General features: G+C 37.2%; 1 protein-coding gene across 1 annotated transcript in view; it reads left to right on the top strand.

Annotated features, from left to right (window-relative positions):
• ADGRG6 (adhesion G protein-coupled receptor G6) overlaps nucleotides 1–16,059 on the top strand; it is a 132,036-nt gene extending 115,977 nt beyond the window's left edge. Inside the window, exons 24-26 of the mRNA XM_057528194.1 lie at nucleotides 8,870–8,971; nucleotides 9,607–9,759; nucleotides 15,378–16,059. Of these exons, the coding sequence (XP_057384177.1) occupies nucleotides 8,870–8,971; nucleotides 9,607–9,759; nucleotides 15,378–15,556 (434 nt within the window). The 3' untranslated portion in view covers nucleotides 15,557–16,059. The remainder of the gene's footprint in view (nucleotides 1–8,869; nucleotides 8,972–9,606; nucleotides 9,760–15,377) is intronic.
• The last annotated feature ends 7,874 nt before the right edge of the window (nucleotides 16,060–23,933 follow it).

Genomic DNA, 23,933 nt, shown 5'->3' with positions numbered 1-23,933 from the left:
AATACCTCTGCATTGGGATCCAGCTTTGTAAAGTGAGTTTTCCTCTTTTTAATCTCTACTATCATATACAACATAAAAGTGCCTAGACAAATATTGACAAAAATGTCCATTAACATTAGAAAATTCCATGGTTTTATATTTCAGGATTGTATATGAAAGGCACATTAATCTGCCAGCCCAACCTTGTTTTTGCTTTTAGAATTTCCTGGCAGTTTCAGCAACCTTCAACAGTTACAGTTGTCTGTTCAGCTCTGTTTCCATTAATGAGAATTGGGATGTTTTATTTTTCCCAGCATAGGTCTTCTCTCAGGAGGGAAAAATGTTGTAAACCATCATCAAGTGAGTGTTCTTCATAAATCACTGACTTTTAAGGCTGATTTTAAATGATATAAATTCAGAGCAGATTTCTGCACATCCAGTGATATCAAAAACATCTCCTAAAAAGAAAATTTAAATTAAAAGACAGTGATACAGAGCACTTGTGATACAGAGCAGTTGTTAGAAGAGTCTAACAACTCCTTACTGGCCAGGCTTGTACAAAAGCTTCAGAGGACACGATGGAAAGTCATTTCATGGTTTTTATTTGCATCATTTTCAGAACCTTCCATGAGAGACTTGGTTGTTGTTAAAAGTATATGCTTTATTAAGAGAAGCATGTAGAATTTAGACAGTTTAAAGAAACAATTCAGTGAATGCATGTTGAACTTAGGTGAACTACATTGTGTCAACTTCTTTCTAATATTCTTTATTCCAGCAAAAAAACATGACTTGACCCCTTTGTCTCCTGGAGTTTATATTGTAGTAGGAGAGACTAAGGTTAATCAAATACATCACTGTATAAAGTGTACATGGTGGTGTTGAGAGTGCACATGACAGAAGACATGATGTCTAAGCTGAAATCTGACGGATCAGTAGGAATTAACTAGGTGAAAGGCAGGAGTAGGAGTGAGGGAAAACTATTTCAGGTAGAGGGCACTTCGTGTGCAAAAAAATTGCTGTAGTTGGTGATTATAGCGAGGTTTAACTCCCTTGACAAGTTCATCAGGATCTAAAGTCTAGCCCCATAATGAGAGCTTAATCTTCAACTTTAGTTTTCCATGCATGTGAAACAATATTGATTGTTTTGGGGGTAATCAGCCCATCTTCTGTATGTATATATGACAACATAATACCATGCAGCATATGGTTGTGCAAATAGAAGCTGCAATGGCGAACACAGAAGGGTATCATCAGTCTACTCAAAGGTCATGTATGCCATTAATTCGTTCAGTAACATTAAGATACCCAGAGCAACAGAAATAACTTATATTTGCATAGTGCATTGTGGTTTACAAAGCCTTTCACATAACATCTGTGATCTGATATAATTCTTGTAGCAAATCTGAAAAGTAGGTACCCAAGAAAAAAGGTATTCGCTCCATTTTACAGATGAAGAAACAGGCCTAGAAGAGTTAATGACTTTCCTAAGATCAGTGTAATCCTAAGATCAGTGATTTATAACATAGCATATATGAAAATAGAAAAGCACATTATTAGGTGACAAAGCATGAGCAAAAAAAATAAAACAAATTACTGCTCTTTCAATTTTTTATTTCAAAGTTTCTAGGAAGTGAGTCTCTATGTCCTTTTAAAAAAACTGTTAGTAAATGTACATTTAATGAATAAATGGAAATTTAGTCTTACCCTTATTCAGCAAAAACCATTTATAGAAATATATTTATCATTATTATTTTAATCCTATTGGTAAACTAAGAAAATTAAATAAAATTATGGGTTAGGCGCCTCCTGACGGTTAAGCTGGGCCATAATCACATGTATAACACACACGGTGAATCGGCGCCAAGGTAAAGAGATGAACCACCTTTAAACCCGTTAGCATCTGAAACGGCATCATGTTGGCCGAGACATTACACACTGCAAGGAAATAAATTACTCATCTTTTGGCAGAGCGTTTTGTGCCACAGAGAAATAATTTTCTAAAGGGCGCCTTGTCGAATGAAAGGAGGATTCAAGAGGTTCCCAAAGAGAGTCATAAACTCTAGAGATTCCCCAGCCCAGCAGCCAGCTGGCTACATCTGTGTGACAACAAAACAGATGAGCTGCTGGAAGATTTGGACTTAGGCTTGCCGGGAAGCTCAGAAGTTATCTAGGTCGTTTTTGTCAAAGATCAGTTATCGAAACCATGTATCCTTTTTTGCCCAAGCACCTGGTTTGATTACTTCTTGATTGATTCCATCTCACAGTCTTGAAGTTATCTATATCTGCAGTCTTCCCCTTCATTGTGTTTCCGGATCTTTATTATCCAGGGTAAGAAAAATCAACTTAGGTCCTTTGTCAGAATGTACTGATGATGAGCCTTGCTGAAAGTGTCAATGGCCCTTAGCTGGTAAAGAACTCATTAGGAAATGAGCACCTAAGGCGTTTGTTTTGTTTTCCTTCACCAGACTTCTTGAAAGTGATTTTTTAGACCAGTAAAAGGATGGCAATACATGTTTCCCTGAATTTTACAGTATGGCATTTATTTTCAAATCCAAGGGAAGCTGCTCCTGGGCAGTTCTTTTAAAAACTTTTGAAAATGAGGCTAGAGATCTGAGAACATCCTTTTGGCTACTTATTTTACATTTGCTGCACATATTTTTGCCAAAACTCAACCAAAGAGAATGAATTCTATGTGGGAGCCAAGTTCCTAGCCAAAATATTGATGCTAAGGATATCTTTTTTTTCCTAAATAAATAGTTAAATAGCTCTCATAAAGGCCAAGATTAAACACAAGCCCCTACAGTCTGGATATAAAGCCAATACTTTACAAGGAAGCTTTTTTTTTTTTTTTTTTTTTCAAACCTGCTACTTGATGAGATTTCTCAGAGTGTTTCTCACTCCACATTTAGAGGTTTAGAGCACCCTCTTGGGTGTCCCTTCTCCTTGTTTTCTGAGCCAGCCTTGGCCCCTGGTGTGCTTCTCTAGGAGGGCTTGGCGAGGTGGAATTCATTATGTTTTCCTTCCTACCAGGACTCAGAGACAGGCCCTCTTTCCCACACGCCTGTAACGCCCTTCCTCCATCACAATGGAAAAGGTCATTTATTTTAATTGAGAAAATTGCAAGATTTGCTGAGAATTAAGGTATCTTGAATTCATATATTGGTCTAAGTTATTTTTAAAAGTGAGCAGAAGCCTCTGGTTAGTGAAAGATGGAGGTAAAAGGAAGGCAAGGGACGAGCAGGTAGAGAACTGGTTAGGATCTGTTCATGTAAAGAAAGTTTAACTTTTTTTTCTTGTTTTAGCATGAAATCTGGGTTTGTATGGGTAAGATAAAGAAGCAAAGCAGTTATCAAGCTGAAGAAACTATTGCTAAGGAACTGGCTTAGATTCATCAGAGTGGTCATTTTCTGGGCTAAAATTCACCCCAAAAGGGTCATCATGAAACTAGCACAGGCCTGTCAAGATGAAGCAGTGACTTTGCCTCTGATTTCTATCTTTTCAGTCATTTTAGCGTCCAGCTTTTATGGGCAATGTTCCCTGCTCCTTGGTCAGTTAAATAAAGCTGTAAGGCACTATGAGGAGTAAAAACCAATTATTCTGGTCCCTGGTCACAGCTTAAAGCCCTTTCCAGAAAACTAGAAGAGCATATTTTTCCAGGTGGTATGAAGAGCCTCTGTGAGGTGCGTGGGTTTATATGAAGATTCTCAAAGGGGAAACATTTGATTGAAATGAGCATTGAAAGAGAGCAGAGATGGGGATTAGAATCAAACAGATTCCCTTGGATGCCAATGTAAAACTCTGTAAAGTTTTGTGATTTTAAGTGCTGCTTCTGGCACCAAAATCTGTTAAGTAGATGGAAAAAAAAAAAACCCTCAAGACTGAAGAGGGACTAGCCCTCTGTTTTTTCACTTTGGCCTCCAAGTGCCCTTGGCTCTCCTGCTGCATTTTCTACGCCTCCTCCTTGCAGTGTTCAGAATTTCTTTCCATACTGCATGTGTGCTCTTCCAGATGTGGATACCTTCCACATTTCCCACAGCTGAACTCTAAGCGGGATATTTTGTCCTAAAATAATCTTGGGATAATATTTATTGCCAGACTGATTTAAATTCATGTGAAAAGGGCTAGTTACTACAAATAGTAAAATAACCTATTATGAGAATCCTATTCTAATTTAAAATGGAAACATATCTCACGGCTAAAGAATCTGCATAATACCTTGGAATTTTAAAATATATTTATTCCAGAGAATTCTAATTTCTCATGCCTATTATCTGCTTTTTTTTTTTTTTTTTTTTTTGTGGCTGTGTTGGGTCTTCGTTTCTGTGCGAGGGCTTTCTCCAGTTGCGGCAAGCGGGGGCCACTCTTCATCGCGGTGCACGGGCCTCTCACTATCGCGGCCTCTCTTGTTGCGGAGCACAGGCTCCAGACGCGCAGGCTCAGTAATTGTGGCTCACGGGCCTAGCTGCTCCGCGGCATGTGGGATCTTCCCAGACCACGGCTCGAACCCGTGTCCCCTGCGTTGGCAGGCAGATTCTCAACCACAATTATCTGCTTTTGTCCCATAGCATCACAATTCATAGTGGGAGACAGAGCATGTAAATGACTTGGATCAAATAATTTTAGAGGAGATGTATCAGATTTTAAATCTAATTTATATACGTGTCTCTTAAACTTAGTGGATGCCTGTATATTTACAGGTCACTTAAAAGTAGGCAGTGTCATCTAATGCTATGTAATTACGATACAGAGAAGCACTGCACAATCTAAAAAATTGTTTTATTAAGTCAGTTTTTCTTAGCTTTATCCTGCTCCCATGTGACAGTGGTCAACATCAGAGCCTCAAAATAATTCACATCTTAATATCCCAGCAAGGCCAAAGGAACAAATCCAAGAACTAGGTCTCTTCCAGTGTCCTCAAAACACCAGACATATGCTCGGAAGTTTTTCCTCCGATATATATGACATTTATAAAAACTTCTGAGTGTTAAGGGAAACATCTAGAAAATTTCAACTTCTGCCTCAACTAAAAGAAAATCATTTGCTCAGTGTGGGACCCAAGAGTGAGTAATGCCAGGATTAATGCCTGAGAAGTCCTTAATTGGAGTTTATAATCTTTTACAGCTCTGATACATGAGTTTGTTAAACAATTGCTTAAGAAACGCGTGGTTAGCTATATTTTCAGCTGTAGGACAAAAATACCTCCAACAACAAATTCTGCAAATTCTGCCCCAGTTCACAAAAATAGAGTCAACCCAAGGCAAAGGCTTCCTTCTCCAACCACAGGCTCCTTCATCTGTGACCTATGATGACCTTACCTCAAGCTTCCATGGCTTCTGCTCTCTTTACTCTGAAACTGCCACCACCTCTTAAAGACTTGAAAGATTCTCAAAGGGAAACCAATCCACATTTTTTATATTCTTTGGTTATTCACACTACCCATGTTACAAAACATATGTGCTTATTAAAGGGATTTTCTGTGTTAGCAAGCAGGTTAGGGACTTGGGGGTTTGTCGGTGAGGAAGGCTTTGAAAGGCAATCAGATTTAGTCGGAGTGTGCAGATGAGGTCCAAACCCAGTGTCTATTCTGTACTCCCTGGGAAGGTAGATCCACCTGCAGGTCCTGATTCTGAGGGGTTTTGAGTGTGGAGCAAAGTCTTTCTCCCACTCTGAGACTTGTCATGTCCGAGCTCCAGGCCAGGCTGCAAGTCGATTTCTTGTCTCCAGCTCTCCCTCCCCAACCCAGCTTCCCTCCTTGTCCACAGCACAGGGGCTTTCAGGAGGGGTGTGTGTGGGTGCGTATGTTCTGAATGAATGAAATTTGATTCATATTTATTAGAGCTTTCTTTTAAAATTAGAACTCCCCTATCCTATCTGATATCATCTTAGACAAATAACTAGGTCACTAGGATATATTTTCTTCACTAATTATTTTATTACTAATAAAGTATTATTAATAAGTAATATAATAATAAAATAAGTGTTTTACTTAATAAATATGTATAAAATGATATAGTAATAATAATAAATAAACTGGCACTATTACTGATTACTAATATTACTTAGGTCATTGAATGCCTGATTTATACTTCTCAGAGGTAAATGTGTTTGAATTTCTCAGGAATGTTTTAATAGGCTAGTTGTCTATTCGAAAGCAGTGACCAAAATTTAGTCAGTATTTTCATAATGGCATTCCTCTGTGAGTCAACATATGTAATGATTTTCAACCAGTAACTTCATTAGGAATTTATAGAGCACCTTCTAAGTAAGTGTCAGGTACTCAGTGATGACCGAACAAGCCAAACTCAGAGGAGGGGAATCAGCCACGGTCATTTCACTGCAGTCAGGGCCCAGCCTGTAGAAATCCAGCACGCTCCTTTTTCTAATAGTTCATAATAATGTAATTCATTCTGGAATAAAATTATGGGCCACTTTCAGCTAAGATATTGAAAAATAAAACATACAAACATAACCTTAGATCTATTTTGCAAATTTAGCTATACACATAAAAAAAAGAGTACTTTCAATACTTTCCCCCCCACTTTTCCAGTTATATATGCTACAGTGTAATTTACATTTTTCTTGATGAATACTCCATACTCAAAAAGAACAGATAAGTCTTAATGTCCCCTAAAGGTACTATAATCATTTTTACTTTTATGCTGTTCCATGCTAGACCCTTTGCCCCTTGAACACAATGATCATCTACCTTGTTCCCCTCTGAACTTGCAGCTTCTAAATCAAAGTGCCTCCTGCTTAGCAGTGCTTCGTAGTCACTGAGTGGATTATCCTCTTAGAAACTTCCCTCACCTCCCTACCAAAAGGTTTCTTCAGGTTCAGTTTAAGCCTTTGCACCCTCCCATATGTAGATATCCTGCTTAATATGGTGTGTCATTAAGGCAATACCTTGGCAACTAATTTGTGTACCTTTCAGAAACTTTTGCCTTAAATATATTTTCGTTGTATTCCTGTGACTCCTTAATTTGTGTTCTGCTCACTCCTATTTTTTAAACCCCTACCCCTAAATACATTTAAGGCATTCAGATGTACATGTAAGTATTCAATTAACTCATGTAGAATAGATGAACGATTAATCATGGTTACTATTCATTCATTCAACAAACATTTATGGAGTTCCCGCTTAGTTCCTGGCATCATTCTGGGAATGGCTAGTACAGCATTGGATAGACAAACATCCCTGTGCTCTTGGAACTTATTATTTACTAGCAAGAGACAGTTAAGCAAAGAAATAAATGAATACATTAGGAATACAAGAATATCAGGTAATGATCCGTGCTCTAGCGAAAATAGGTGTGTGCAAGGGTGTGATCTAAAACATAAAAAATAAAAATAAACAGTTGATGATGGCCTTTTTGAGGAGTTAACAATTGATCTGAAGCCTGAATGACAGGTAAGAACCTGTTAGGGAAAGCTTTGAAGGAAGAGCCTTCAAATTATTGGGCAGAAATGAGTTTGATGTGTTTGTTTGAGGGTAATGATGAAGAAGACTTCTATTTAGAATATCAGGGGTGTGAGATGCAACAAAATGGAGATACAGCCAAATGAAGATGTCCTGCGAGCAGTGTGGGTTGGAATCCTGGTGGTGGTGGTGGGGAGAGAAGGCAATGGGGGCACATATAAAAAGCAGTGTATGGTACTTATACAGCATGATTAGTACCTACTGGAACAGTGTAGCCATAGAAAAGATGGAAATCCAGGGCTGAGTCATGGACGTGTCAACCTTTAAAAGTAAAGCCGAGGGATCTGCTACAGAGACCAGGAAGCAAATTAAAAAGACGCCTAGGAGAAAGTGGTACCAAGAATGTATTTCAAAAATGAGAGAATGGTCAATTGTGTTGAATACTGTTGAGAGATCTAGTAAAACAGGAATGAAAACTGAGTTAGTAATAGGGGAGTCCCTGTGACCTTCACAAGAGCAGTTGTAGTGGCCTTGTAGATGTGGATAGTAACCTATTTGGAGCAGGTTGAGAGGAAAAGAAATGAGAAAAGGTAGAGACGGCGAAAGTTAACTATTTCAAGTTTTATTGAGAAAGGGAATGAAGAAGTGGAAGCTGGAAGAAGATTGGGCATCAAAGGAGAAATTTTTTGTTTGATTACTTAAAAGAGAGTTACTAGAATATGCTTGTAAGTAACGGGAATAACCCAAGTATGGAGGAATAGAGGGAGAAACTGAGGCAGCAAAGGGAGAGTAAAAAGGCAGAAGCAAATTCCTTGAAAAGTTAAAAAGGGTTGGCTCCCAAAGCACAAATGATACAATTAGTTTTTGACAGATGCAGGGAGTGACTAAATATGAAGACTGCTTGACAATAAGGAAATATTTCTGCATTGAAGTATTGAGAAACTAAAGCAGGCCAGGTGGAGCCACATGAATTTGCTGATTTGGGCCCATTTTTGACTTGGAAAAATACCGCTTTTCTATGGCCCAAACTTACAATAACATGCTTACATAAAATAGCTGAGAATATACAAGTTGAAGTAGATGATGAGCTCATGGATGTTTTCAGTTTTCTCTTTTTTTCTAAATTTTGTGAAATGTTTTCACATAATTTTAAAACAGATATAAGGGAACTATAAATGCCTCTTACATTGAATATTGCCTATTTCAGCTTAGTCTTTAGGTTAAGTCATAACGAATACCGAACAAAACAAAGACAGAATTAGATCCATGTAATTGTTCTAGTTTTATCAGAGCCTCCGTGTTCTGTTCTAAAGGATTAAAACATCTACTGCCTACCTAAAGATTCCTTAGGATCTGTTTCTTAGTGATTCGGATGTAAAAAAATTTAAATTAAAATAAATCCATATGTTTTGTAAGATTTATCTTTAAAAATGTGTCCTTTGGCCTAATTGTTTATATTTTCTTTCGTCCCAGGCTTATTTATATTTATCTTCCACTGTGCTATGAAGGAGAATGTTCAGAAGCAGTGGAGACGGCATCTCTGCTGTGGTCGATTTCGATTAGCAGACAACTCAGGTAAAGGAGCATGTTGGTGATCGTTTTTCTTACATCGGAGAGTAGTTAGAAACCTTTGTCATTTTGATTTTCTGTGGTCTGAGCAACACAGTCCCAGTGGTAGCAAGTTGTAAAGGCAGAGTATATAAAGGTGCTTAGTTGGAGTCTTAGATTATTAGGACTGCAAGAGATCTGAGGACTCTAGGCCTGCCCTTCCTATTTTGCAAAGGAGGAGCATGAATTCCAGACAGGTTAAGTGAGTTGCCCAAGGTTTCATGTCTAATTTAACAACTCATATATCCACTATACCAAACATACCTTTCCATATTTTTGAAGTCTTTAATTACATTATTAAGCAAAGAGATCTTTCTCAATATAAAAAATCCCTGAAGAAGAATATTACTTTTTTTTTAACCACCAGTGGTTACTTCTCCCCCTTAAGATATTAAAGTATAATTTTAAACATAGGGTCAAAGTAAGAAACTTTTCTGTTTCTTCGGGTTGTTATTGTTGACATGTCAGTCTCTTGTGTGAGTCACTGCCAGGGTGTCAGAACGTCTAATGCTCTGGATCAGTTAAATAATGTGGTGATGATTCTTCAGGGCAGAGTATATTTCCCCTAAAGCAGACTCATGGAGAGATGTCATTTCTTTCAGACTGGAGTAAGACAGCTACCAATATCATCAAGAAAAGTTCTGATAATCTAGGAAAATCTTTGTCCTCAAGCTCCATTGGCTCTAACTCAACCTACCTTACGTCCAAGTCTAAATACAGCTCTACCACCTACTTCAAAAGGAATAGCCACACCGGTGAGTCATTCTGGCCATGGTAAAGATGTTCTCTGGGACATCTTTGTGAATATTTTGTCTTTTTTAAAAATATTACAACCAAAATTGAATCTATATTGCCAGAATATCATTAACTCTGAATATTTTTGTAACTTCATTTGCTTTAAAACTTAATTTTCCTTAAAAGGTATGGTATCTTGTTTTAAAAAGTTATGTGTTTTTATTTAAAAAACACAGAAATTGAGTTGTAGATTTTTTCAGCATAGTAGGAAAGTTACTTGGCAAGTTGACATGGGAACAGAAAGAAATACCATCCAGTTTACATGTTACAGTTAAGACTTAAGTCCTTTGAAATGTATACAAATATAAAATCATAATGTTGTACACCTAAAACTAATATAATGATATATGTCAATTATTCCTCAGTCAAAAAAGAAAAAAATACCTAAGTCCTTAACCATTGGAAGAGTTATTGGCAATTGCTCTTCAAATCACTGATTAAGTATGAAATAGGGAGCATCATACTTGGAAAGTGATACAGGATGGTAAGAAACACCGGGTCTTTGTTCATCTACTGAATCTTCATGATATTTACAATGATCACACTTTCTGACACTGAGCATGTGTATGAACAATCCTGAAGACAGTGTGCAAATACAGGCAGACCTTGGACATACTGTGAATTTGGTTTCAGACCACTGTAATAAAGCGAGTATTGCAATAGAGTCACACAAAGTTTTTGGTTTCCCAGTGCCTATAAAAATTATGTTTACACTATACTACAGTTTATTAAGTGTACAATACAATTATGTCAAAAAATGTACACATCTTAATTTTAAAAAGTACTTTATTGCTAAAAAAAAATGCTTATCCGTCATCTGACCACACAGGGTTGCCACAAAACTTCAATTTATAAAAACTATAATTTATAAAAAATATAAAGAAGATGTGGCACATATATACAATGTAATATTACTCAGCCATAAAAAAAAAACAAAATTGAATTATTTGTAGTGAGGTGGATGGACTTAGAGTCTGTCATACAGAGAGGTTAAGTCAGAAAGAGAAAAACAGATACCGTATGCTAACACATATATATGGAATCTAAAAAAAGAAAAAAAAAGATTCTGATGAACCTAGGGGCAGGACAGGAATAAAGACGCAGACGTAGAGAATGGGCTTAAGGACACGGGGAGGGGGAAGGGTAAGCTGGGACGAAGTGAGAGAGTAGCACTGACATATATACACTACCAAATGTAAAATAGCTAGCTATTGGGAAGCAGCTGCATACACAGGGAGATCAGCTCGGTGCTTTGTGACCACCTAGAGGGGTGGAATAGGGAGGGCAAGAGGGAGACGCAAGAGGAAGGGAATATAGGGATATATGTATACATATAGTGGATTCACTTTGTTATACAGCAGAAACTAACACAACATTGTAAAGCAATTATACTCCAACACAGATGTTAAAAAAAATACTTTATGAAAGAAGGAAGCAAAAAAAAAAACAAAAAAACTGTAATCTCTATGAAGGACAACAAAGTGAAGTGAAATAAAATGACATATGCCTGTGAAGACTATTTTGCAGTCCTTGGTAGCCAGTGAGCAGTGTGAAAAGGTGTAATCCTTTAATAATTTCAATTGAAAATAGCAGAAATGCTACTTTTAAATACTAATTAAACCTCGAGCAATCAGCTCTCAACACTCAGCATCCAGCACTTTCCTAATTAAAGATGCTTCTAAAAGGATAATGGAAATAACTTTTAAATTTTGTATTTGTTTAGCTAATTAATGTAGGCAAAGGCAAATGGCACCAAAAAGATTCATATTTGGCTTTTTGCAAGTAGGGAGTGATTTGTGTATGTGTCTATAAATGTTCACATTGCAAACACTTGAATTTCAAATGACCCGTATGTACATTTGAATCCTTCCACATGTCCTTGCTTGCACCACTAGGGTCCCCACTGCCTGGGATTCAAGATAGCACTGTGGGAAAAAAGTATGAACGTTTACTGAGTTTTTTACTTCCAAGGTTAATTAAAGAAAGATCTGAAAACTTGGAACAGCTTAGTACAGCAGTTTTTAAAGTTTCTTGGAGTCAGGGACATTTTGGGGAATTGAATAAAAGCTATGGACTCTCTTCCAGCCTTTGAGTGCAGGCTTTGAGTCCTGCACACAAATGGTTTTGCCTAAAATTAAGAGGTCTGTGCACTCCTGCTCGAAACACCTGTGTAAGAAAGTTAATAACAGGTATATAGCCTGAGATAGATAATTCTACCTAATTGGTAGTTCCCTGGCACAAAACATCTTGTACAGTTGACTCTTGAACAACACAGGTTTGAACTGTACAGGTCCACTTAAACACAGATTTTTTTTCAGTAGTAAAAACAACAAATAGTAGTACATGATCTGCAGTTGGCTGAATACGTGGATACAGAACTGCAGCTACAGAGGAACCTCAGACACAGAGGGTCAACTGTAAATTATACTCAGATTTTCAACTGTGCAGGAGGGTCAGTGCCCCTAACCCTTGCCATTGTTCAAGGCTCAACTGTACTTATAATGAGTGAATTTTTTACTTTATTTAATCAGCCTTAAAATCAGATACTCATTTTCTTTCCCCTTCTAAAATGCAAATACTTAATGCATTGTAAGTCAGTTGTGAATGAATAGGAATTAGACCAATTGAATTGTTTTCCTCTTAGCACAGCTAATAGTTGGCTTAAAGAACCACTTTTAAAAGACGAAAGAAGATAACAAAGTACATAATTTGGAACAGAGGACATTTTGGAAGTATTAAAATATTTGGAAATAGTAAGGATCATGGGGAAAACTGACTAGAAGATAAAATGAATTTCAGAAATGGGGGTACCTAAGGAAAACTTAACTCTTTCAAAATCTTGTGTTTTTTTTTTTTTTTAAGAATTCATTAATGTTTTTCTGTTTCTTTTAAAATCCTTGTGGTTAAATGGGTTTTTGTCAACAAGTATAAGGACGTAGTCAGCTGTATGACATTACTTCCATGGTATAATAAATTCTAGTTTCCAATCAGCAGACATACAAACGGTCTTCTGCGACCTAGCCAGTTCTCAGTGAAACTGCTGATGTACTTGGGTCACTCAGGGTATGCAAAAAGTCACTGCATAGCATCATGGATATCTAGATGGTTTATTTCTTGGCATTGATTCATATGTTTATGGTGTAGATAATGTCTTCTAAGAGCATTCCTTCAACAAAAGTGGATCATTCAGGTAAACTTTTATTACTTCTTTGAATGCATGAATTTTTTGCAAGGTAATAAGAGAATATTTGCATGGATTAAACTAAGACTCTTGCCGCACCAGCAAAATTGCTTGTTCTTTACAATACTTCTCAGCTAGCACAAGGAAATTCCTGCATTGAGCTGGAATTTCTGAAATTTCAAATGGTCATGTGCTGTGCTGGCTCTTCTCTGCATGGGGGTGTCTGCAAGCCGCTCCTTCTAGGAAATGTACCATGCTCTGGAGTTAGTGGGTCACATTATCAGGTAAAATAATGAAAAAAAAAAAAAAAAAAAAGCAGTTCTTGAGAGGTTTGTTATAGAACAGAGTGAAATTCTTTACTTTTTCACTGCTCTTATGAATTCCTGGATATGTCACCGTACATTCACAGAAGTCAAAAAGAGAAATTGTCGATTCCAAGCCTGCTTTTTGAGGACTTTTGTCTGCTTGAAATTTAAGCATAGGTCAAATAATAGTTCATTTCCCTAGCCCCTGGTTTTCAAACTTGCAGCCATAATCAAAATCTATATTATCCACAATATAATAGCTACCCAGAGGACTGGGAATAGCATATATATTGAAATACAAACCTTGCTCAGAATTTTACCTTCTTAGACTGTGAAGACCCAGAAAACTGGGTCACGTATTTGGAATGGAACTGGTCAAAATCTCTAAAAAGTATGTGACCCTGGAAGTTGTCAGTGAAGCAGAATGATTGTATCCTTGAAGTTTCTTTGAGGATGTGTGGCTTTCTAAAAACATCAAGTACAAATTGTTCATTATTGAGATTTAAGTCAGTAGAAAAATTCCCAACAGAAAACCAATGGCTAGTGAACGTATGAACTAAAGGAAAGCACAGAATCAATCAGCTTGCTGAGAGCCGAATGGGGAGGGGCCCTTATAAAATGACTCCCTGAGCTTTTTTCTCACCAATCCTGGGACATAATCATTCCACCATGCTTCGGTCTGCCCGCTCTTCGCAAAGGCCGTCTGTTCTCTCTTGCTTCCTTTAGTGGGATGGACACTCCATTTTCTATTTTAGCCTTCATTTTATTTAGTGTCTGCTCCAACACCCAGACCACAGTTGAACAATTTGAGCCGTTTCCAAAGACAACAGATAAAATGATGATGGCTTTTACCAGTTATTGAGGATTTTTAATGTTATGTCACTTAGTGGGTCAAACTTACTCAAAATATAAAACACCTAGAGTGAACATTCCAATTTTTCAGCCATGATTCCTAGAAGCAGGTTTTCATGATAGAGTTTTTGCCTCTTCCACAGTGAATAGAAAAGATACAACTGTAGGGAACTGAGTACTTTGTAGAAGGTCATTTGCTCTTTCATTGATGTGAAATCTCTGTAGTTAATTTTAAGACAGCATTTATCTCCAAAATGTGGAAAGCAGATACCTATAAGATACATGAAGACAGCCATATGTATTTGTAGATAATAGTGCTTAGCTGAGCTTCAGGGCACTAGCTGTACCACTTTTAGAAAGCTTTGGGTCTAGGAAAATAATGTTTAAATATGTGATATTGGGAAATTCAGAACAGAAATATATTTAGCAGTCCTTTATTGCTATCAATTGCTCTGATATTAGTACTGCCAGCAATAACATCATTCTGAGACTGTAGCATAGTTAAAGAAAATATATACTTAAAATATTTCTGATAAAGATAATTTTGATTTTTATAATTTAAAAATAATTAATAAAAGATACCTTTTTTCTATATTGCAATCATTTCACAGGTTTTTTCCATGAGAAAATGTGTTCAAAATAGCCTTTATGTTTTTTTATTCACTTGTCTTTTCCAAAATTCTTTAAATTATATTTTATTAAAAATTGTATTATGAAAAGTGTCAGACATATGAAAAATAGAGAGGATAATATAATAAATCTCCTTGTTCATATCAACTCATAGCCACCTACCCATTTTCCCCTCCCTGTATTACTTTGAAAACATATCATAGACATCATATCATTTCTTCCACAGATATTTCAGCACCTTTTAATTCATTTGTTATATAATCTGTTACTACCTTGTTTGATTGATTTGCCACATATATTTTTGCAGCAATTTTCTGATTATTCTATTCACTGGCTTTTTGAACAATACCACTTACAAGACTATTTCTTAAAACAACTCCCAACACAAATTACTAGAAGGCACGTTAACATTCTTTCATATGCAAGGATGCACTTTGAAGATGAAAAACATGAAATTTTAGTGCTGCCTATCACCTAAACTAAGAAAGAACCAGAGCTTCATTTCCTTTGTGATCTTCTTTAATGTGCAAAATAGAGCGTCCAGAACGGTAGCCCTTAGGCGTGTCACCAGCTCATCTTGCAGCCTAATTTCTTGTATCATTTCTTGCAGACAATGCTACCATGGACAAGTCCTCATCAAAACTGACCCATGCTGATGGAGAACAAACATCAATCATCCCTGTCCATCAGGTCATTGATAAGGTCAAGGGTTATTGCAATGCTCATTCAGATAATTTCTATAAAAATATTATCATGTCAGACACCTTCAGCCACAGCACAAAGTTTTAATATCTTTAATATAAGAAAGAGACATCAGTCTGCAGCAACGTGAAGATGTGCAAGCTGTGAAAACTCTGACTAGCAGATGTAAACGTGGTATTACCTAGGTAACTGCATATATATGAAGAATGTGTTTTGTGAGGAAGGCTTTTGTGAAATTCAAAATCTGTCTTTTCAGTGTATTTCTTCCATGGGGGAGTTTCCACCATCACTAAACTTCAGTACTAAGAGCAGCATGACTCAGTAGCCACAGGGGATAGGATTTTTTAAATATATGATTGAATGGATCAATCAGAACTTGGGCTGTGGGGTGGAATATTAAAATTAGAGGGCAAGGGACAGACCGAGCTTGGACCAAGCCCTAGTTTAGAGCTCATTCACACCCCACATAATAATTAGATTTGGATATGGCCATTTGCTCCATCGTCTTTCTCTGCAATCAAAAGCATACTAATATTTATAACTATCTTGGATGCCCACAAGTCCCATCTCAGTGCTAGTTTCTATGAATGCATTAGCATTTCCTCTTTTTTAATGAAATTTCAACCACAGATACAAAAGAATATTTAATGTCTGACTCAAAGTTTAGAAAGGAATATTTTCTTATTATCTCAGATGTTTAACCCTGAAGACCACAACATGCTTAAGAAAGAAAGAATTCCCAAAATGTTGACCCAGTTAATATGAGGCCATGTTATTTCACTTATCCTATTCAAGACACAAGGCTTAAACGTCATCATTAATTATAATTTAGTCCTATACATTTGAATCAAGTTTAGCGTTGATGTTGCATTAGAGTGGAGCTCCCAGGAGCTGAAGAATGACCCTCTTACACCTCTGCTTTTGCTGCTCTGCTGTACATTGAGCTGCGGGCTCATGGGAGGAATGTGGATTTCCACTAGGCATGCTGTGTACAGTAGTCTCTCCCTTTCAGGAAAAACAACCATTGAGACTCTATGGTCTTGTCTTTGCTCCAGAGACTTTTTAAGACATTTCCATTTGCACAAATGAAAAGCCTCTTACTTCCTCTTTCCAGAGTTTTGTTCCAAAGAATATAAACTGAGACTTAGGTGGGTGACTTATCATAATCAAAATAATTTATAAATGTGTGGGTCTACACTTGCCAGTCTGCAAACTATTTGTATATAAGTCCTCTGATTATAAGAGCCAGAGGAGGTCTGGCAAGACAGATGGGGTGTTACTTATGGATTAGGTTTCTGCATATAAGCCATGCATAATATTAAGCAGCTTAACCTAACTGTCAAACTATCCTGAGTAATATGCTTGCCAGTGAACGTGGAAGAGACCACATTTTAATTGTTCTTAAATGACGGACTCATATCCAGTTTCTCAGAAATCGGTCTCAGTACATGCTGTACCTTTACATTTGCTCTGGGTTATCTGAGACATTTCAGGTTCTGGGAGGTGGCAGCCTAAGTGATGAGAAGATGAGACATTCTGGCAGAACCAAACTGCTTAAAGGCAGAAGCCAGACTAAGCACCTGGGGACCTTTCTCTCTGTGCAGGAAGCAGGTAGCTCTCAGTCTGAGACCTAGGAAAGCTTTTAGGCTATGCAGCAAACAAGGGGCCTCTCAGCTTTTGCTGATCTTTGATCATGAAGCTTTTGGCCAGACTTAAATGGATGATAATGTGCTAATGGGTTTTCATACTGTTCCATTTTGTAGCATCCTGGAACACTGATCTGGAAGACAGGAGCATTGCCCAGCTTGGCCTTCACAGGGGAGGGGTGTAGATAGTAGGAAAGGATAGTAAATCTAAGGTCACTAAGACCCTACAGTAGAGCCATGTCCTTTTCTCTAGGCATATATATTAACAGGCTACTTATTTTGGCAGAGGTTACATCTAGATGAAAATTAACCTTAAATAGTCACTGAATCTTCATATACTTTCCCCCAAGCCTTAGAGATGGTAGAATTTAATTAGCTTTCGACTGTGAGATTTCTACCCAAAGTGCTTATTGAGTTAAAAATAATTAAGAGATAGCTTTAAAAATAGCTTTGATTTCTACTCGTATTCATGCAGATCTGGGAAAACCTTTTTTTTTTTCAAATTTGACAACAGTATCAGCTCCACTTTATAAATTTCCAGTAATCAGGTAAGGAAAAAAAAAAAAGGATAAACAGCTGAATAGAAACATTTGCAAGTGGACTTAAAAGACTGAGTCAAATTCTACCCTCAGTTCTGCACATGTAGAGCTCACCTTCATTTGGCCCCCCCTCAGAACAGAAATACAGGAATTTAGCTGTGGAGCCAAAATTTAGTTTAGCTTAACTTTGAGAATAATATCAATTTAGACTCTCTGGGGTATTTTGGGTTGTTTTTTATTTTCTTCTTTTTCCTTTTTTTTTAACATTATGTTAGAGTCAGTCTAAGATCCTGAGATATTTTCCATTGCTGTCACGATGACTTGCATTGTAAAGCTTTTATTTGTTCAATGTTGGCGTAGACTCTTCTGTATATATTTATTTATTTGTGTTTATAAATGTGAGCTTGTTTTATATCTTACATTTATATTGCCTGGCTTTGTTATTTTAATTAACTTTCTATCAGAGAGACTGTATATATTTTTTTCTAAATACTTTGTGAAATAGTTTTCTGTAGCAGTATCTCTGAATTTGATGAATAAAAAGTGACTGTGAGTGCAAATTAGAATTAGTAGTAAGAAGCTACTATACCTGATTTGCCATTTTACTTAAATAGAAAATGTTTTTCAAATGAATACTTATGTTGTTTGTGATCCAAATTATTCAATTCCTTTTTGAGTGAATGTTTTTATTTCTGACTCTTAAATAGGAAAAGATTATTTGACAACTGGAAAATAACCTGGCAGCAATTAAGCTAGTGACATGGGGCTACTTTGCCAAAACACTAAAAATGAATATTTTAGAAAGATTCAGTTCACTGGGGATTAATGCATTTTGAAGTTCTTAGATTTTCTTAAGATGACTGATGCAAAGCCAAGCTCTGTGGCAAATTAGAAGTAATGTAGGTTTCCTTTTTGGGAAGTCTTCAGCATCCTTAAAGGGAAACAAATCAATAATACTCCATAGAAGTTAGGTCATGGGATGTTTTTTTCACATTTATAGGAGGCTTAGAAAATGACAGAATTTAGCCAACTTGACTTGCATGAGTAGAACAGAACCTCCTTACTTCCTTTTGCTGTGATTATTTAGGATAACTCTCTTCTGCAGAGAGCCAAGGCCCACTCTGGCTCACGGCCCTACTCAGTGCTAAGCTGTGAGGCTTGTTGGCTGGTCACTACTCACTCAGGTCTTCTGAGCCAACATTCACAACTCCTGGCCAAGCCGTATTAGGAAAACAGGCAAACATTTGCTGAAGCTTCATTTGCAGTTACATACAGCAGGTTAAAGCTGAGGGAGCAGCAGTGAGAAGTAGGTGGGAAACACTTATTTGATTTGCAGGCTGACCTGTATTTGTAGTAGTTTGAAATCTGAAGGAATTGGGCTTTGTAAATACCGTGTTTTGGAAGAATGCCCGTGTTTCCAGTCGGGTAACATTCTATTTTTCTTGGGTAGAAGCACTAAATCTCTCTCTCCCTCTTTCTGTCCCCCTCCCTCCCTTTCTCTGTCTACCTCCCCCCAACTTTCCTGCTTTTCTCACTTCTTCCCTCTTTCTCTCTTCCTTCCCTCCCTCCCTCTTCATCTCGAGGAAGAATACTTAACTGTTTTCTTTTTATGCTTCCCTAGAGAAAAAATAAGAATAAATGTGAAGGTGCAAGGGTGAGGATGATGAGAATTACAGGGACAGGGTTAACCCTGGCAAAGAGAAGAGGCATAGCTTTCTCCTGAGTTTGAAGAACAGGTTATTAGATGAGCAAGGAGGTATAGAGGGGCTGGCTGATAGTGAGGCAGTGTTGAGTTTCCTGATTTGTATCAATTAAAATAATTAGAGGCTCATTTCACAAGTTGGGTATTGTAAGGGCGGTAGTATCAGGATGGGGATATGAGTAAAATTAAAATTTGAAACAACCTTATGGGGAATGCAAATCCTTGGCTAAATTAAGTCAAATAAGCTGGTAAATGGTGTTTGCCCTTAGAGTAGCTTTTGCAAGTACATTCTCCAAATCATCTTATTAAAATTTTTTATTTGGAGTGTTTTGAAAAACTAGTTTATTTCAAGTTCATAACCAAACATTTAATATTCTAAAGTCTCAAACCTTATTGATGTATCTTAACCATTTGTGAATAATTGGATGACAAATGATTGCACACTTACCCCACAATCTTTTTAATCTTTTAAGTTACATCTTCTGGTTGGCTTATTTTCATCATGAATTAATTTAAATGATTTTTATAAATTCAGGGTGTCAGTGAGAATAGAACATTTGATATTCACATTAAATATAATTTAATATTGATATATATAGTCACACCGTGTGAGAAAATAACACAATAATAACAAAATAAAGAGTTTAAGTACTCTAGGAACAAAAGAAAGATCTCCAGAGCACTACAGTATTTTCCTGCTTCATCGTCCTAAAGTTCAATCAATCAAGGAAATTAAGTGACGACAACCCTGTAACCTTCCTACAAGGAGTTCACTGGCCTGAACTGACAGATCTGACACATTTGAAACTATTTTAACTGAAAAAAAAATCAGTTTATCTGTAAAGATCTGAAATGTAATCATTACTGCCAAATTAGAGTTAATACATTGTCTCCCATAATACTGTTAACAGCAATAAATAGTAAGTGCCTGAATGTCTAGAGCACTTAAACGTGACACATTATACTGTATTTTTGTTTTTTTAATTTTCATATGTGTGGCTCTTTTACTGAATGACATTAATATTACAGTCTGATGCACTGGGTTATGTTTATTCTCATCATTTTCATAGGTGATAGCATACTGCTGGTTACATAACTGGTGCTTTGTTCATGTTTATTGAATTTATATGGAGTTTACCTGGTTCATTTGCATTTTATATTTTGGAAAAGTAGATCTCAGAGTACCTCGGATTTGTGTGAGTTTGTAAGAATATGGACTAGGGGGCTTCCCTGGTGGCGCAGTGGTTGAGAATCTGCCTGCCAATGCAGGGCACACGGGTTCGAGCCCTGGTCTGGGAAGATCCCACATGCCACGGAGCAACTGGGCCCGTGAGCCACAATTACTGAGCCTGCGCGTCTGGAGCCTGTGCTCCGCAACAAGAGAGGCCGCGATAGTGAGAGGCCCGCGCACCGCGATGAAGAGTGGTCCCCACTTGCCACAACTAGAGAAAGCCCTCGCACAGAAACGAAGACCCAATACAGTCATAAATAAATAAATAAATAAATAAATAATAATGATATAAAATTGCAAAAAAAAAAAAAAAAAAAAAGAATATGGACTAGAAATACAAAGTAAAGAGGAAAAAACATATTAGCATCACGCAGTTCAAGATACTTTACCCTCATTGCTAAATGTCACCTTATATGATGCAGGCAAGTAAGATAAGAGCAAGACGATACCAAGTTTGATGTTCACTCTAAATCTTTTTTTAACAGTTTTGGGAAAGGAACTAGGTTCAACCGAAGTCTGAGATGAATAAATACACAAACCTGCTTTTGAGCAATTGTCTTGGGAACTGTTTTCTGGCTCAAACTGGCTTCAATAGGGAATTTAATGTACGAGCACAAAGGGTCCTTGTGGAGCCCTGTGACCAGACTTTGAAGAATCTGGGACCAAGGGATATTTTTCTCTATCTACTTTTACTACGTAAAGTCAAGAGATGTTTTAGAAACCAAGCTGAACTGGTCATTTGAAAATTATTTCTCTTCATCCCCATTTGATAAATTCATCAGTTTCCTTGAATGGCTGTTAGGTTGCTGAGAGAACAGTGGTAATTGGTTAACGAAAATCCAATATTTGCTAGACTTGCTTTGTATGAACTTCTGATAAATATGTTTTTGTTCTGGCTAACTCATTGCATATAAAGAATAAACTGAGATACCAACCAGCTTACTAGCCTGGGTTCTATTACTATCTGTCTAGCAGTTTCCACCAGTGAGAAAGCCATGGTACAACCTGCAGGAAGGATGGTGAGCTGTGATACTGTTAACTAGTAAGGATGAGAAGAACTAGAGAAAGCAGTCATATAGAACTACTGTTGTTTAAGGCTTACAAAGGTAGATTGACCCCATTTTGCTAAAGCCAACAGTTCCTTCACTCTGAAGGAATCACAGAATGTAGAAGAAAGGTCACTGGTAATGGTCTGCGCTCTGTGACTTTAGTATGTCACCTCTCTGCTGTGGGCCTCAGTTTATTTATCTGGTAAATAAAAGAAGCTGCTTACGAGCTAAAATGTTTTCAGCACTAGAATTTTATAGTTCCCGTTAACTTCTTTAAATAGAAAAATTCTAGTCGTTTTTATTTAAACACAGAATCCAAAGACCCAAAAACTAAATGTCAAGCAAATCATCTGATCTTGTTCAATCTGAATTTTTCAAGGGAATGCATGAATTCTATGTCTTTTTTTCTTTTTAACATCTTTATGTCTTTTTTATTTCCAAAATAAATGCCTTTTCTATACAAACACTTTAGTATTTTCAGGGCACTAATTAAATCTTTTGCAGATAAAATTAATAGGAAGATTCACTCTCAAATACAAAAGAGAAGATGCCCCAGCAGTAAGGCAGTACTTACTCATTGTGAAAATCAGAATTAAAATCCCGGTTTTCTTTCGGCAAATCTGTGGAATTAATGATCCTCCCAACATAGGTACAAAAGTCCCATTTCTCCTCCCCAGCTGTGTTACAACGCTGTGCACGGTCCACAGAGGGAAAGAAGAAAACAGATCAGCAGGAAATATGAAGACAGCAAGCAAAACAGATTCGACAGTTGCCAAGAATGTGCCTCAGATGGGCAATTCAGGGTCTCTTGCTGGGTAAGTGAGAGAGACAAAACCAATAGGTGTCATGTAATAAACGCACATGGACATGCCCCACGGTGCAGAGGAGCTTATTTACCTTTGCTCTGGATGCCTCGGCCAGGTTTGCATTCAAATTAGAGACAGCTGTGTGCACGTAAGTTATGGAGGGCAGTTCCTAGCGCACAACTCATTGCCAAAGATCCAAGAAGCATTTTAAAGACATAATATTTCATGTGATTCCTTTTCAAGGGCCCTGAGAGTCTCCTAATTTGTATTAAACACCAGTTTACAGATTTCCCATTACAATGGGAAATCATCTATGGCAATACAAAGATGTGGAGCAAGGTGAGAGGGATGCTTGAACAGCTTAGAGGTCAATACAGCTACCAGAGTAGTATCTTAATATTTGTTTTTAAAGTAACAGATCTACTTCTGCAAGTAGAAGTTGTCACTATTTGATTAGCCCACTTCCAGTTAACATTTTAATCTGAAGGTAACAGAAAATTATTTCTTCAAAAACTTTGGTAGAAAACTATATACACAGAATGTTTTCTAAGTAAAGAATTGTAAAAAGGACATTTTCTCAAGAACGATTCCAAGCAAGGATTCCAAACAAGGATTAGACAATGTTTTACTAGGTCTTTGCCACAGTTATAGAAAACTCAGTTTGCAGTTACAAAGTGTTGGTTGGTTGTTTTTTTTTCCTTATCCGCAAAAGTTATAAGGGATTGCTAACATAGTTGTGGCTTTCATTCTTCCAAATAATTCCCAATTCACTTCAAACTTTTTTTCCTTCACAGGATCTTTTTCCTAACTTTGGTTCTGCTGTTTTGCATGATCCCTGTTTACTCAAAAAGAGCACTTGAAGTTTAGACATTCTCTCCCTAATCGTCAAGTTAATTTTCCCCATATCTCACTTAGCATGTATGTGGGGTGAAGGGGGCTGTGATGAGCCCAGAGTCATGGGGAGGAAGTTGTATTTCACGGCCTCTCCTTGTTTTCAATCACCCCTTTTCTGTCCATTACTCTCACCGGTGTGAGGGGCTTTCAGGGCTTCCAAGTGCTTCTGGGTAGAATTAGGATGTGCAAAGTCTTGCTTTCTTCAGTCACAACAAAATAGCAGGGCAAATCTACTGGACCCTAATCCCTCTTTCCTTCTAAATTTTTGTTAGCACAAACCTCTAAAAGGCTCGTGTGGAGGTGGGCAGGGACCCAGAATCTGTTTCCTAAATGATGGTAGTGCTATTTCCTAAAACTCATGAAAATGAACTGTGAGGTTTCATGAAATAGTTCTTCCCTTAAAAATTGTTCCATGTTGTTCAGGCAAATGAAAATGGTCCAAGAATGCAAAGTGGAGTTCTGTTTGCTTCCTTCACCGAGAAGAAAGCAACTCATGCATTTAGCTGAGATTATTGTCTTCTCTCTTGAACCCTGAACCTCAAACCTAGAGACAACCAGGACATGGCTGGCATCCTCCTAAAAGGATGTTCTGTTCAC

Source organism: Balaenoptera acutorostrata, chromosome 14, assembly GCF_949987535.1.
Source record: "Balaenoptera acutorostrata chromosome 14, mBalAcu1.1, whole genome shotgun sequence".
Classification (NCBI taxonomy): Eukaryota; Metazoa; Chordata; class Mammalia; order Artiodactyla; family Balaenopteridae; genus Balaenoptera; species Balaenoptera acutorostrata.
This window is presented reverse-complemented; position numbering and strand designations above follow the sequence as displayed.